Raw genomic sequence first — 14571 nt, forward strand, 5'->3', positions numbered from 1 at the left:
TATTTTAAGCCATTTGTCAAATGGTTTTGTGGGCCTTATGTGGGACACATATACTCTAGTACGCTAATGTCCTTCTGACATCCCCAAATCGCCCTACTTTTAGAGATGTTTGAAGGTTCCGGTGTATTGTGAAGTGTTTTTCGAAAAGGTTGATGAAATTAAAATGATTCAAATGACTCTAAACACCGCTTCCAACCAGTTCAAACCTGGATAAAAAGGTGTAACACCCGAGACCACCTGTCCTCAGTTTAACCCTCCGAGGAGATGACAAAGAATCTTCACAGACATTGCGACTTCAATAAGTTGAAACGAGTCCCCGACACGTTATTGCAGCCGTGTCTTATGAATAAATGGCGCTGTGGTGTGATTTGCTCCATCGCAGCATGTGTTTTCTCTCCAGCTGCTGTTATTTCTCACTTAGGTCGTCTTTGGTCCTTTATGTGAACGAGATGTTATCTAAAGGTGCACCACGTAGCCAGCAAAGACGCGCTGGAGTGGAACACTTTATATCTATTTACCACATAATGCTGTTATTGCGCATCCGCCACTATCACCTCATTCATCAAGCTTTACGATATTGTTTCATTTGTGATGCCTCTGCCATGTGAAGGGTATGAAGCCATTTCCTTATGAGAATTCATGAGTAACTGGCCCTCTGGCAATGAACCCTAATTAATAAATGGGCTTGAGTATGACGGAATTATTTATCCCCTTCTCCCTTTCGAGGTGGCTATACACAAAATAGTGCTTTTAACGGGATATTTTGTCATTAAAAAAATGTAGAGTGCAACTCCCCTCCTGCAAATCTGTCCAATTGAAAATGTATGGAGAAAAGCCACTTTGATAAATAGCTTACACATTCTGAATATCACCTTGTGTTGAGTTTGGATGAACGGCTCCAAGAGGGATGAGCTATTCATGAACTGTACATCATACATACGACACTGCTGTGTCCAGACAAGCTACTTAGCAAACCTCACCAAGGAGATGCACGACTGGCAAACTGATTACACAGTAAACCTCGGATATATCGGATTAAATTGTTCCCACTGGTTTTGTCCGATATAAGCGAAATCCGTTATATGCGTATACCGGAAAATGTCCGTTCGTCGGATTTTATCCGTTATAAAAAGGCACTTCCTTGACTATGTTTCCAATGTACCTGGACTGGGCAATGAAAAGAGACGTAAGGTAATGAGAATTGAACTTTATTGGACTCTGAGCATAACAAATTGTTAATTAAGCTAGGCCCTGTTACGCCCGTCAGGCCTACGTTATTTCCAATAGTGAGGTTAAGATCTCATTCACTGCTGTGCTAGTATTATTGACGTCACTCACTTTTATATTTGTCCTAAATCTGGAGCCAGGAGAAAGACAATAGCCAGTGACATCAACAAGATTAGCATAACGATGCGGCCATCCGATATATGCGAGGGGAATTTAATGGAAATGCATTGGAACAGGACTGGAGATTTTGTCCGAAATAGGCGAAATCCGTTATAAAAAATCAGATATATGCAATGAATTTTTATTGGAAATGCATTACAGAAAAATCGGTTCTTTTTTATCTGTCCGTTGTGAGCGAATTTCCGATATATCCAAGGTTTACCGTATCTCAAGGAGACAACAGTATTCAAATTATGGATGTAAAGAATGTGTGATTGACAAGGGTTGGGGACTGAAAACTGCATCTTATTTATTTTAAATACATACAATATGTGTCACATGCAGTGTGTTGTATTATATCAGTTCTTCTCAATTATTTTCTGTCCACTGATGCCTGTTTTGGCCGCCTGCAAATATGTTTCTGTATTGAGGGAGACTTTTTCTAATGCCATTGGTATGGATGGAGGCTTTTTTTAACCACAGGGTTTGTCAGTGTAATGCAGTTTAACTCCCACCGTGGACTCTAACGAGCCTTTTGTTTCCAGTCAGGCCCTTCAACAACTTCATTGATATGCAAGTCATTTACTAAGCAGATGCATTTCGTAGCAAAGGACTCACATGTGACGCTCTATTGGAGTCAGGTACAACAGGAACTGACAGAAGACGTTTGGATCTGAAGTCTTCCACCAAGTCAATTTGTGTCTGATTCCTGGATTAGCATCACCTTGATAGCTGATAAGCTCCCATGAAGATGTCATTCCAACACTTAAACTGTAACATGGCTGTCCATGGAACTTGTCCAGACCAGATGGCTTGTAAAGAGGAAACAACATTTTGTTTCATACGTCTACAGAGAGTCAGACAAGGGTTGTTGAGGCTTTACACGCAGATGTTCACATATTACGTTACATCCTGTTGGTTCTCACTGACAAAATGGTGCATTCAGTGGCGGGTGGAGGATTTCACAATAGTTAATTTATTAAATTACAACAAATTACAACAACAACGTTTTGATTATGAAAATATAAAATGAGCATGATCAGGAAGATTTGGGTTTGATTCCCCGCTTGGGCATCTCTGTTTGCATGTTCTTTGCATGTGTTTGTTTTCTCTGGGTAATCCGGTTTTACCCCACCTCTCGCCCCAAGTCAGCTGGGATAGACTCCAGCTTACCTGCAACCCTATTGAGGATAAGTGGCGTAGAAAGTGGATGGATCCCCAAATCGCCCGACTTTTAGGGATGTTTGAAGGTTCCGGTGTATTGTGAAGTGTTTTTAGAAAAGGTTGATAAAATTAAAATGATTCAAATGACTCCCGAAATACTCTAAACACCGCTTCCAACCAGTTCAAACCTGGATAAAACACCCGAGACCACCCGAGACCACCTGTCCTCAGTTTAACCCTCCGAGGAGATGACAAAGAATCTTCACAGACATTGCGACTTCAATACGTTGAAACGAGTCCCCGACACGTTATTGCAGCCGTGTCTTATGAATAAATGGCGCTGTGGTGTGATTTGCTCCATCACAGCATGTGTTTCCTCTCCATGGATGGATGAAAAAAGCATTTGGTGAGACGAAGCTTGACATTACAAATCGAAAACCAGAATCAAGACTTTGGAGTGGCATAGTCCAAGTCCTGACCTGAATCCTCTTGAGATGCTGTGACATGACCTTAAAATCGCTTCATGCTGGAAAACCATCCAATGTGACCGAATGACAACAATTCTGCAAAGATGAGTGGACCAAAGAAAATTCCTCCACAGCGCTTGAAGAGACTCATTGCAAGTTATAGCAAACGCTTGATTGCGGTTGGTACCGCTAAGGAACACTTGAAAGTTTAGAGCGGCCCTGTTCTAACATGAACGTTTTCATCCACCATCAATCGCTCATAAGTCTTTCAGTATTAAATGATCAGTGGTCAAACATGAATATTCCAACAGAGCACGGAGGAAATGTGGTAATTATAGCGAGAGCGAACGTGTGCACGGGTAAAGTGTGTCAGTATATCAAAGAGCAGCAGTCAAATCCACAATTCATATTTTACATCCACTCTTCCGCTTGACTCGCGTGTTACAAAAAAAAAACTTCTTCGAGTGATGTCCTCCGAGAGGGGAATTCTGAATTTGCTCTTCATTTGATATCTCATTCTACTTGTACGGGGTAGCGTGCTGCAAGTTTGAGGGGAAGGATGAAGTTAGAGCTCCCTTTTCCTCCCAAGTCCGCAGAGTCCCGCTGCTCCTCTGATGGCCTTTAACCGCTGTTTTGCACGGCTGTTGCCAAGCCTCAGAGGCTGGGTGGCTGCCTGTCATGGTGGCTGGGTGACCTGTTATGGTTTGTTTACTCAACAGTCTGCATTGCGGTTTGGGCCTGTCGCTACATATAGAAAAAATGGTGATTTAAAAGTCCCTGCCTATTGGTTGCATCCCTTCCCCCTCCCCTACCTGTTTAAGAGTATGTCCATATTCTGTATGAGATCTGGAATGGTTTCCCCTTCTCATACATTTTGTGTGTATGTTTGCACATTCTGCACATATGTACCGGTTTCATACGTACGTGAAGTCTTGTTGCCTCCTTTATATTAAATTGCATATTTTCTTTGTTAGATGTGTGCTTGAGTGTTGACTTTTGTAAAGGTTTAGTCACAAAAACATATCTTTCCCAAGTCTGGGGCAGAAAAGTCAGGTCACACCTGGGACGCCCCCACAATTGTGTTACTGTTTGCATCATTTTTTTAGATTCTGCCCGGGTGTTATAAGCTTATAAATGTGCAATACGGGACTTATGTGTAATAGATTCATTCATTCAAGTGAAATTCAGGTACAAAATGTGCAATACTACCATTTGTTTACTGCAATTCTACATTTTGTTTACTGTATAGGTTATTGTTTTTGATTATACATATACCGTATTTTCTGGACTATAAGTCGCACTTTTTTTCATAGGTTGGCTGTTCCTGCGACTTATACTCCAGAGCGACTTGTAAATGAAAAAACTGTTTATGTTACATAAACACTGGACACCTTTTCTGTTCATGTTTATTTTTTGTGTAGCTGAATAAGCATTGTGTTAGCATATCTTACACCTATTCAGCCTGTTCTCTATTCTTTTATTGTTAGAACTTGCCTTCCAAGAGGACGTAATGTCTGTTTTGGTCAAGTAGTTTGGAAAATAAATTACCTGCAAAAAATGCGACTTATACTCCAGTGCGACTTATGTATGTTTTTTTTCTACCTAATTATGCATTTTTGGCCTTGTGCCACTTACACTCCGGAGCGACTTATAGTCCAGAAAATATTTACATTTATTCTGAACAGCACCTGCTATTCTTATTCCTTATTTTATTTTTATTCCTTATTTTTATTTTTACTTTCTACAAAATGCACCGTGGAGTTGCACTCAAATTTCCTTGTATGCAATATGATGACAATAAAGGTGATTCTGATTCTGATTCTGTTGTGTGACAAGCTTTTGCTCAAATACTCAAGCAGAAGGAAGGAAAGAAAGGAAGGAAAATGGCGGTGAATGTCATGTCAAAATTGTGTCATTTCATGTCACTCCTTTGTCATAGTTGTTTTTTGTCTATGACAGTAGTATGACAAAAATGTTTTATTAAGCGAGTCTTTTCATTTTGTTGTTCTTTGCACTTTAAACAAAGAGATAATGACGGTATCACCATCCTAAGACTATTTTGGGTAGCATTTTGTACCATGGCTGCACGGTAGCGAGTGGTTAGCACGCAGGCCACACAGCTAGGAGGCCCGAGTTCAATTCCACCCTCTGTGTGGAGTTTGCATGTTCTCCCCATGCATGGGTGGGTTTTCTCCGGGTACCAAAAACATGCTAGGTTAATTAGCGACTCCAAATTGTCCATAGGTATGAATGTGAGTGTGAATGGTTGTTTGTCTATATGTGCCCTGTGATTGGCTGGCCACCAGTCCCCGAAGACAGCTGGGATAGGCTCCAGCACCCCCACGACCTTCATGAGGACAAGCGGTAATAAATAATGAATGAATCCATTTTGCACCACACTAATACAGTTACAGGCGGCACAGCAATCGAGTGGTTAGCCTCACAGCAAGGAGACCAGGGTTCAATTCCACCCTCGGCCATCTCTGTGTGGAGTTTGTATGTTCTCCCCGTGCATGCGTGGGTTTTCTCCGGGTACTCCGGTTTCCTCCCACATTCCAAAAACATGCTAGGTTAATTGGCCACTCCAAATTGTCCATAGGTATGAATGTGAGTGTGAATAGTTGTTTGTCTATATGTGCCCTGTGATTGGCTGGCCACCAGTCCAGGGTGTACCCCGCCTCTCGCCCGAAGACAGCAGGGATAGGCTCCAGCACCCCCCACGACCCTCGTGAGGAAAAGCGGTAGAAAATGAATGAATGAATGAATAATAAAGTTACAGTAATGAACTATATTGCTACAACTTGGTGGACTTGTGCGTGTTATTGCATTTTGACCTTCTAGTTGTGTTAATGCAAGAACAAGCGCTGACTAGGACAAGTACCGCAGTGTGAAAAACTATGTTTTGCCTACTTGTGAGTGTCTGAAAGTAATTAGCCCAACAAAAAGCTCTTACGATGAGCTCTATTTGCCAGCATATCCAACTTAGGCAGGATATGATACCGACAGTATATGCCACAGTTTTCCTCCACAAACTTAACACAGAGACATTCTGCTTTAGAGAACACCTATTGTGAGTCACTGTATAAAAACATAGCAACATCACAGGTACAGCAGACCAACACGTTGCCATAAATGACTCATTGGAAGCAAAAGCAATATGCTTGGCGCCATGTGGCACCTTGTTTGTCCTAATGTTTCTTCCAAAGCGGACTCATATGCTGGTGGCTTGCAGTGCCATCAATAGCATGAGTCACTGGAGCAAATAGAGGACAGCTGCTTGCTGCCATGGATGCCCTCCAGGAGGCAGTGTTGCTTCTCATGACCCAACATTGGGCCCAACAAGTTGCAGCTTCCAGGCAGAATGATGACCAATCATCCATTTATGGGAGCATTAATTGTTTATCATGATCTTTTATTTTTTAGTCATTGTCTTCTATTCAAGTTAGTGTTTTATTATAATCTGCGGAAGTAATGCTATACATTTTGTGATGATGTAAATTAAATAAATAAGCCTGTGGTTTCTTTTTAAATGATTATATGAAAATTGTTATGATGTCCGTAAAACTGTTAATAATAATTTGTAATTTGCATTTGTAATTTCAGATTGTAAAAAAAAAAAAAGAAAATAAATCACCTTAGACGTCTGAGTTTCCTTTAAATGTATTTCAGGAGTAAAATAATCAAGTGTGAAAAGGACAAAAAGAAAAAAAATCCAATTTCACATTCGCCGGGAATTAAACGGCCCAATGACGTGACGCTGAGCTTTGCCAATCCTGGCTGTGTTCAACCCTTCAGTTTTGTGCAGCAGCAGCAGCAGCACTCTCCAGTCCGGAGCCACAAGGTGCAGGCAGGGAGGATCCAAACATTGGGATCTGTACACGATTTCTTTGTTCTCGGAGTGGAAAGTTCTGACGCTTCCCCACCCCGCATACAGGTGCCTTTGGACGAGCAGGGATGACACGTTTTGGGTGACACTGAATACTTTTTTGAGGACAGGAGGGAACTGAGTACACTAGTAAAAGGTAGGAAACGACGATGCGCTTTTACGCACAGCCAGACAACATTTAGTCACCCGGATTCCGATTAATTTCTATACAATCTATATGCTTAATGACGATGCTCATTCTCAGCATGTGTGTTTTATTTTGGTTTTAGGTGGCGGGGAACGCCGGGTGTCACTTCTTTTTTTCTTGTAATGACATGGCACGCCGAGTAGAGCCGCTCACTTCTAAACGGAGACCAGCTCCAGGAGAGGAGCACTTGCGTGCCAAGTAGTGACGCTCGGTGCTTTTGGCAGGGATCCTGCGGCTCTGCCCGAGTTAAAAAAGACGAGAACACGGCGAGACATGGAGCCGCTTCGGTGCGTGAGACTCGCAGCACTTTTGTGCACAGGTAAGGGCGCAGCATGGACACTTGTGTGCGCATCATTTGGCTCGCTAAGCATGATGGAGATGCGCTGTTAAGGATATATGGACATCTTATGAGGAGCGATTCACGTGATTCAACTTTTATGGAGTGATTTTTTATTATTTATTTAACAATCATGAAATGCAAATGATTCCCTTTCAGCCAAGAGGACATATATAATTTATGAGCCTCATAATTAGCTGTAAGCTGTTGTGGCAGAATACAAAATGACTTGTAATATTAACATGAATGGGTTGTGACAGTAGCCTGGAGTGTGTCTGTGTCTGTGTGTGTGTGTGTGTGTGTAAAAAATGTGATGCAGGCTGCAACACGAGACGTGGAAATATAAATGTTTGTGTCGTTCCTGCACACTTTCTGGGGTTTTATGTATGTGTGACATTTTTTGAGTCACTTTGCAGTCAAAGCTTCACATGACCAGACCGATATTTATGTACATGCCAGGCCAGTAGTGGGCGATATCACTTGGGTGCCCTTTGTTGGCGTATTTGTGGTGGTAAAGAAAAACTGCCCATCATCCACAACACTAATATAAGACATAAACACACATCTTTCTCTTTTCTGTGCGTTCTAAAGATATAAAAAGAGACAGCTGGGACAAATGGGACAAACCTATTCCGCCTACAAAGCCTTCTGCAAAAAAAAACAAAAAAAAAAAACTCCAACACCCCCCAAAAATGTCCCATTTACATAATGAGGCCAGCATATTAACATTTTTATGCCTAAGAACTAGATTACTGGCATAGTGACACCTCGTTTAGCCGGCTAGCGACTAGCTTCACCATCCAATTTGCTATACCGCTTATCCTCATCAGGGTTGCGGGGGTATGCTGACTTTGGGGTCCACCCTGGACAATCGCAGGGCACATATAGACAAACTATGGACAATTGAGAGTCCAACGTTTTTTTGGAATGTGACAGGAAACCGGAGTACCCGGAGAAAATCCACCCAGAAAATGCAAACTCCATACGGATTCGAACCCAGATCTTCCCGATTTCCTGAACGTTTCGCCAACATGCCAACCACTTGTGCGGCTCCTTCTCCGTGTAGTTGGAAAACTTAACGCTAGTGTAGCATTTGTGAAATCAACGTACCCAGGAAGGACGCTCCGGTAATGCTTAAAATGACCAAAGTATGTGAAAATACTGGTGGTTAGGCTGGGATAGGCTCCAGCACCCCCGCGACCCTGGTGAGGATAAGCGGTTGAAAATGAATGAATGAATGAATGTGAAAATACTCGGTATTACATGTTATCATAAATGTACCTGTTACTACATGGTCCCAGCATGGATGTAAAACCATAAAACGTGTGTGTGTGGGTGTGTGTGTGGAGAAGGACGTGTATGGAACTTGCTCCAAATGGCATTTTTAAAAACTAAAATATTAGAGCTGTCAAAAAAAATGCATTCACTAATTTATCTAATTAATTCCATTAATTTTTGGTGTGTAATTAATGCCTGTAATTAATTGCAGTGACACCGAAACTGAACAGCTAATAATGCACGGCGAGGTGAGGTGTGTGGCTAATAAAAAATAAAAAAAGCAAACGTTAACCTTTTCAACATGGCTGCTTTCCTGTCGGAGTGATTAAAAAGATACTGAAACATTCATTTTCACACTTTAAAGCCATGTTATGTTTTCATAATATTGGCCAGACTTGTACTTTCTAATGTACGTATTTAATGCGTCGGCAGAAACTATGATAAACACAAATTTTGCAGAGCAGTAAAACACAGTAGTAGACGGAATATTGATCCAGAACTCCTTTGGGCCCCTGCAGGTAATAATACATCCAGCCAGTCAGTCAGCCATATTGTAACTCTGCAACCAAGTGACATATTGTGGCTTTCTCCATGAGGTGTACACACTGACAGGCACATCTTGGTAGGGATTATTTCAAGCATGCTGTCACACTGACCATCAGTGCATGAGGAATTATTCCATATAGGATGCCGTAGAGGCAGATGTGTGACAGTTTGGCAGGTTGGTCAGTAGAAAAGGTCTCCGGGGAGATGTGTGCCAAGTTGGGATTTATGTTCAGCAAAAGTTGAGGGATATTTTATTAATGAGGGGATGGCTCACCGTGCTGCATTTTGTTTTCTTTATAAATGAACTGTATGTTCTGAACTCCTGTTTCCAGAGACATAATGAGCAGAATGAGCAGACTTTGTGTAGTTATTCTCTAGATTTGAAACAACAGCGCCCCTTCTGGTTTCAGCCATGCAGTGCACTCTATTTTGCCTCGTTTTTTTTTTTTTTTTTTGCAATTTCACAAAATCGGTTGAAATAATGGAAGGATTATTCGCTCACCATAGCTCGGTGTGCTTTTTAAAAGTAACTTTAAATGGTCTCTCGCTTTCGCTGAATGCAGCATCATTAATCCTTAAAATGCATCGGTTTAAAGGGCATTGCTCCAAACTAGAATGGAAAGAAGCGGGCTGTCATTTAATGATGGGTCTGTTGGTGTTGTGTCAACAATCGATGAAGCTCAAAAAGAATGCTGATACGTACAAACCCGCAAACTGTGGGCTCAATCAAAGAGTTTCTAATCCACTATCTGCATATTGCATTAAGTGGGTGATTGCTTGTGACTTTATTTAATGGTGACTGTGCATTAAGAGCGGAACCCAACAGTTAGTTGTTGTTTTTCATGAACCAGGACCTACCTTACCAACGCCCACGTTCATAGCAGTACGATTTAGAAGGTATATGATGGTGACAGCTTTAGGGTTGGGTGCGGTTCACATTATCTGGTGCCAGTGCTTAAACACGACCCAAACTGTTACAGAATTGATACCGATTCTATTTAGAGGTTAATAATTTTAAAAATTAAAAAGGTTCTATTTTAGAGGTTATCACATGGTTTGTCTGGTATCAGACCAGGTATCATGCTCCCAAGTGTCAGTATCAGCCCGAGAACGAAGGTGTCACATACTTTTGTTTTTCCATCATGTAACGTGCCAGAGAGTTGAATTTTGATTTGAGAGAATCAGGCTCGTATTCATCCCCATTTTCTTTTCTGATTGATAAAATAATGTAGCCACCCTGACGTGTTCATGTTGACATGTTGTGCTCTTGAGTGTCTGACTGTTCCGGGTGACTGTGAATGCACCAGGGGTGGGGGCGTGTCGTGTTGAGGAAGCACTGTTGCGTTGCTGGCGGTGGTTGCAACGGCGTGGTTACGGCCGACAGTAGCCAGTATTGTTGTGTAATAAAAGCTTGTTAGCGATCACAGTCGTGTCCTTTCCATAGCGTCGGCAACGACGTTACAATAAACATAGACACGTATTTGTCGAACTCAGGCGGGGGAATACTTTCTACCAGTCTTCGTTCGTTCTTGCAGTTGATGAGCCATTCAGAAAAAAGCTTGAGGTCGCCCTTGGTTTTCCGACTTGTGTTTGCATTTTTTGTTTTTTCGATCATTTCAAGAGTGTCCTCCTCATTAATGGTGATAAAACGTTCCATTTCTAATATTCTGTTTGCTATTTTCCCTATTTGTCTTTCGCCGGGAGTGTCAACCGCTGACATGTTGACAGAGCACAGACGGCAGCAAAAAAATGCTTGTGCGCTGTTCTCTGATTGGTTGTTTCACGGGCACGATACCAGAGCAGCGCGCTCTGATTGGACACTACGGGGGCTGATACTGGACATGGTTAAACTCTATATTTTATCAGTATCACTGCCCTGGGCTTTGACACAGTATCATTTGGGCCTTTTCCCGTATCATTCATGGGCGCTTTCTAGGGTACAGGGCCAATTAATACTGTAGTATGTGATAATATACAGTATAATGAGTGGAGGGATGGCATACTGTATTGTCTATATAAGAAACCATAGATTTGTAAAATAACATGCGCCTTTTAAGAAGCGGGGCCGTGATGTCAGCTAGCTACAATTGAGCTGAGTGCTAGCAGCAGGTTAGCCGTGTAGAGCAAGGGTCTAAAACACGCGGCCCGCGGGCCAAATGCAGGACACTAGTTTGAGGCCCCCGCCTTGATATGAAAGTTTAATGTTAGTGCGGCCCGCGCAAGTTTGATATGGATGCTGTATGGTATCATGTACCCAGAAAAAATTATTACGTTTGATTCATGTTCATGTTAAAGGTTAAATAACTGTTAATAGTTATCCTCCCTATCCGTGTGGAAGTGGTAAGTTTTAAAGGAAATAACTTGAAGGCTACCGTGTAGGTCGCTAGCTCTCTAGTTTGCGAGTTAGCATGTGTCTCAAGACCCTGCAGTTGCGCAATATGTTGTAAATAAAAAGAGTATAAATGTGACTATAGTCGTGTTTTGTCATGTCTACAGGGCTCTAATAATGCTTTGTTCATTTTAATCTGAAAAAAAAATATTTTGTCTACCCACCAACTATATGTGCTTTCTTAAGTTTTTATTATTTGCCGTTTTATTATTATTATATTTATTTATTTATTTATTACTGATTGATTGATTTTCTTTATTCTTGATTTGTTTATTTATTTTTCATCTTATTTTGTGTAGAAAAATAAAAAGTAAGATATTTGAGAACAGTGGAATGTTTTATCAGAGCTTTTCTTGTAGAAAATCGAAACCAAAGCAAAGTTTATTCATTTTTCTGTTTTTAATAAATGCGTTTTTTTTTTTTTTTGGAAAACCTGATGCGGCCCAGTCTCGCCCAGACCCTTGCTCCAGTGGCCCCCAAGTAAATTGAGTTTGAGATCCCTGGTGTAGAGAGTGGCCGACAGCAGCTCCTGTGAGAATGTTCACTACAAGTGTAAAGGGGAGATTGAAGTGTATTGTGAGTTTCTGAGTATTATTCTACACTGGTCTGTAGGTTTCAGTAACATTATATTGATGATACCAGCGCAACCAGGAAGTACGCTGTCAATTTATGTCTAAGATGGCTCATTTTCCATTATTATGTAGAATAATAGTATAAATGTGACTATAGGGGTGTTATTTTATGCTGAGAGAGCTCTAATAATGGTCAAAAATGTTGTTGCCCACCACTGTTAATATAGAAACACTCTTCGTCTCTCTTAAATTCACATGACTTCAAGGTAGAGCCACTGCCAACTCTTTGCATTGAAAAAAAAAATGTCGTCTAATTCGGTATTCGAGACCAAAGAGAACTTGAAGACCACAGAGGATCTTCCTTGCAACACCTGAACAATTGTGTCTCGTGCAATAACAGGAGGCCATTTATGCTTGATGGGTAGTTCTTGAATTAAAAGGCTTTAATGAGCCCCAATTAACAAGTTTCCAACGAGCCCGCAGTCTAATCAACCTTGTTATAATGGAGCTTAGTAAGCTTCACTGTGCTTTCTTACATTACATCTACATTAAGAATTTTGTCTGTTCAGCTTTTGTTTCTCGCTAATGTGCTTTGCTTGGCTTCACGCTCTCGGTTCAACGCCCGTGCTTCTTTGCTTTGCAGGCTTTTGAATATTTGTTATTATTCAATGAGCATTTGCAGTTGCAGTTATAACCTCCAAAAAAAGCAGTCGCTCCTTTTTTAACAATTTTTTTTATGTATATATAAAGGCTAGAGAGGATTTTTGTGGATTATGCTTATTCCAGGCTGCTTTATCTCAGTTAGCACAGTGGGAGACTGACGAAAGAGGAGGAAAGCTGAAGATTTAAAAGCGATGATCTTATGCCAACATTACAGCTGTGAAATGTAAACTCTGGAGAGCAAAGTCTTGGGGGATATTGCTTGAACATCCCCTCGCCTTTAAAAGGAAGCAGGGGGATTGGCTACTTGACAAGTCATTGCTATTGGGCAGCGATTGTACTTGCCTGCAGCATCAGCTCATTTTGGAAAATGTTCTTATTTGGTGCAAAAGAAAAAAAAATCAGATTCCCTCGGTTGCTCCCTTGTCACTTGTATGTTCAAAGGGCATAGTGATGAGCTGAAATGCTCATTAGCATAAAGGAGCAGCATTCTTAATGGAGTCTCTTGTGATTTTTTCTATTTCCATTGCCAGGGTTACAATTAATCATATTTTTCTATTGATTCATATTTAGATTAGTTAATACATAAATTTGTTTAATTTCTTTTTAATTTCAGAGATATAGCCACAATAAATACACTTTTTATCTGCATACAAAAGGTCTACCGTGGCATCAAAGCAACGATGAGAATTTGGTGGTTACTAATTATATATATATATATTTTGGTGGTTACTAAATATGATAACTATTCATATCTATGTTATACTTTTAATTTCTTTTGTGAAATGTACCATAATTATTCAACTGTGGGGTTGGATGAAGAGGAAGTGTTATGCGTTGGTGTGGATACATGTTGGAATTAAGCACTGCTGTTGGCGTGTTAAGGTTTGCAATGAAGTTTAAAAATAGCGTCAGGTTATGCACCAGAGGTCAAGGTGTTAGATTTGTAAATTAATTATTTTCATGCTAAACTACATTTGTTTGTGTTGTTTATGTTGGTGCATAGTTGTTTAGATCAGGAGTGGGCAAACTTTTTGACTTGCGGGCCGCCTTGATTTAACAAAATTGACGGGGGGTCCAGACTATATATTTTACACAACAGTCCACCTGGATTTATTGTATCTGTAAAAGTCATACAATCTATATGTTCTATGCTATATGCTAATCTATGCTACATGTGCTTGTGTCCCTTTTTTTCAGAAACACTTTGTAAACAGTAAACTACATCAAATAACCAAATTGATAAAAAAAAAAAAAGCTACTTGAGCCATGATGCCAGGTTGTATGTTAATTTTAAATTAAATACTTTGGAAAGAAGGGCCATATTCAAACACTTGGTGGGCCGGATGTGGCCCCCGGGCCGTAGTTTGCCCACCCCTGGTTTAGATGTTTTGGCTACATACATACATACACATACACACATATATATACATATATATATATATATATATATATATATATATACACACACATACATATATACATAGTTATTGTTATGCTTGAAATGAATCTGTTTGTCCCCCTAAAAGAAAACTGAAATTTTGCTGAAACATACCTATGTTTTACAGCTGATTGCTAAAGAACGGAAAATGGTAGAAAAACCCATTGAAAGATGAAAGATGAGAGTCTAATATTTGTTTTGGTAGGTACCATGTTTATATAGCCCTAGGACACAATATTCTGTGTGCCCTGAAAAATC

General features: G+C 40.6%; 1 protein-coding gene across 2 annotated transcripts in view; it reads left to right on the top strand.

Annotated features, from left to right (window-relative positions):
• The first annotated feature begins 6856 nt into the window (after nt 1–6856).
• The window catches only part of si:dkey-112m2.1 (transmembrane protein 132C), a 144705-nt gene continuing 136990 nt past the window's right edge, over nt 6857–14571 (top strand). For both annotated transcript variants that reach the window (XM_058056307.1, XM_058056315.1), the window contains exons 1-2: nt 6857–7039; nt 7173–7409. In XM_058056307.1, coding sequence (XP_057912290.1) covers nt 7364–7409 — 46 coding nt within the window. In that variant the 5' untranslated portion in view covers nt 6857–7039; nt 7173–7363. The remainder of the gene's footprint in view (nt 7040–7172; nt 7410–14571) is intronic.

This window comes from Doryrhamphus excisus, chromosome 2 (genome assembly GCF_030265055.1).
Source record: "Doryrhamphus excisus isolate RoL2022-K1 chromosome 2, RoL_Dexc_1.0, whole genome shotgun sequence".
Lineage (NCBI taxonomy): Eukaryota > Metazoa > Chordata > Actinopteri > Syngnathiformes > Syngnathidae > Doryrhamphus > Doryrhamphus excisus.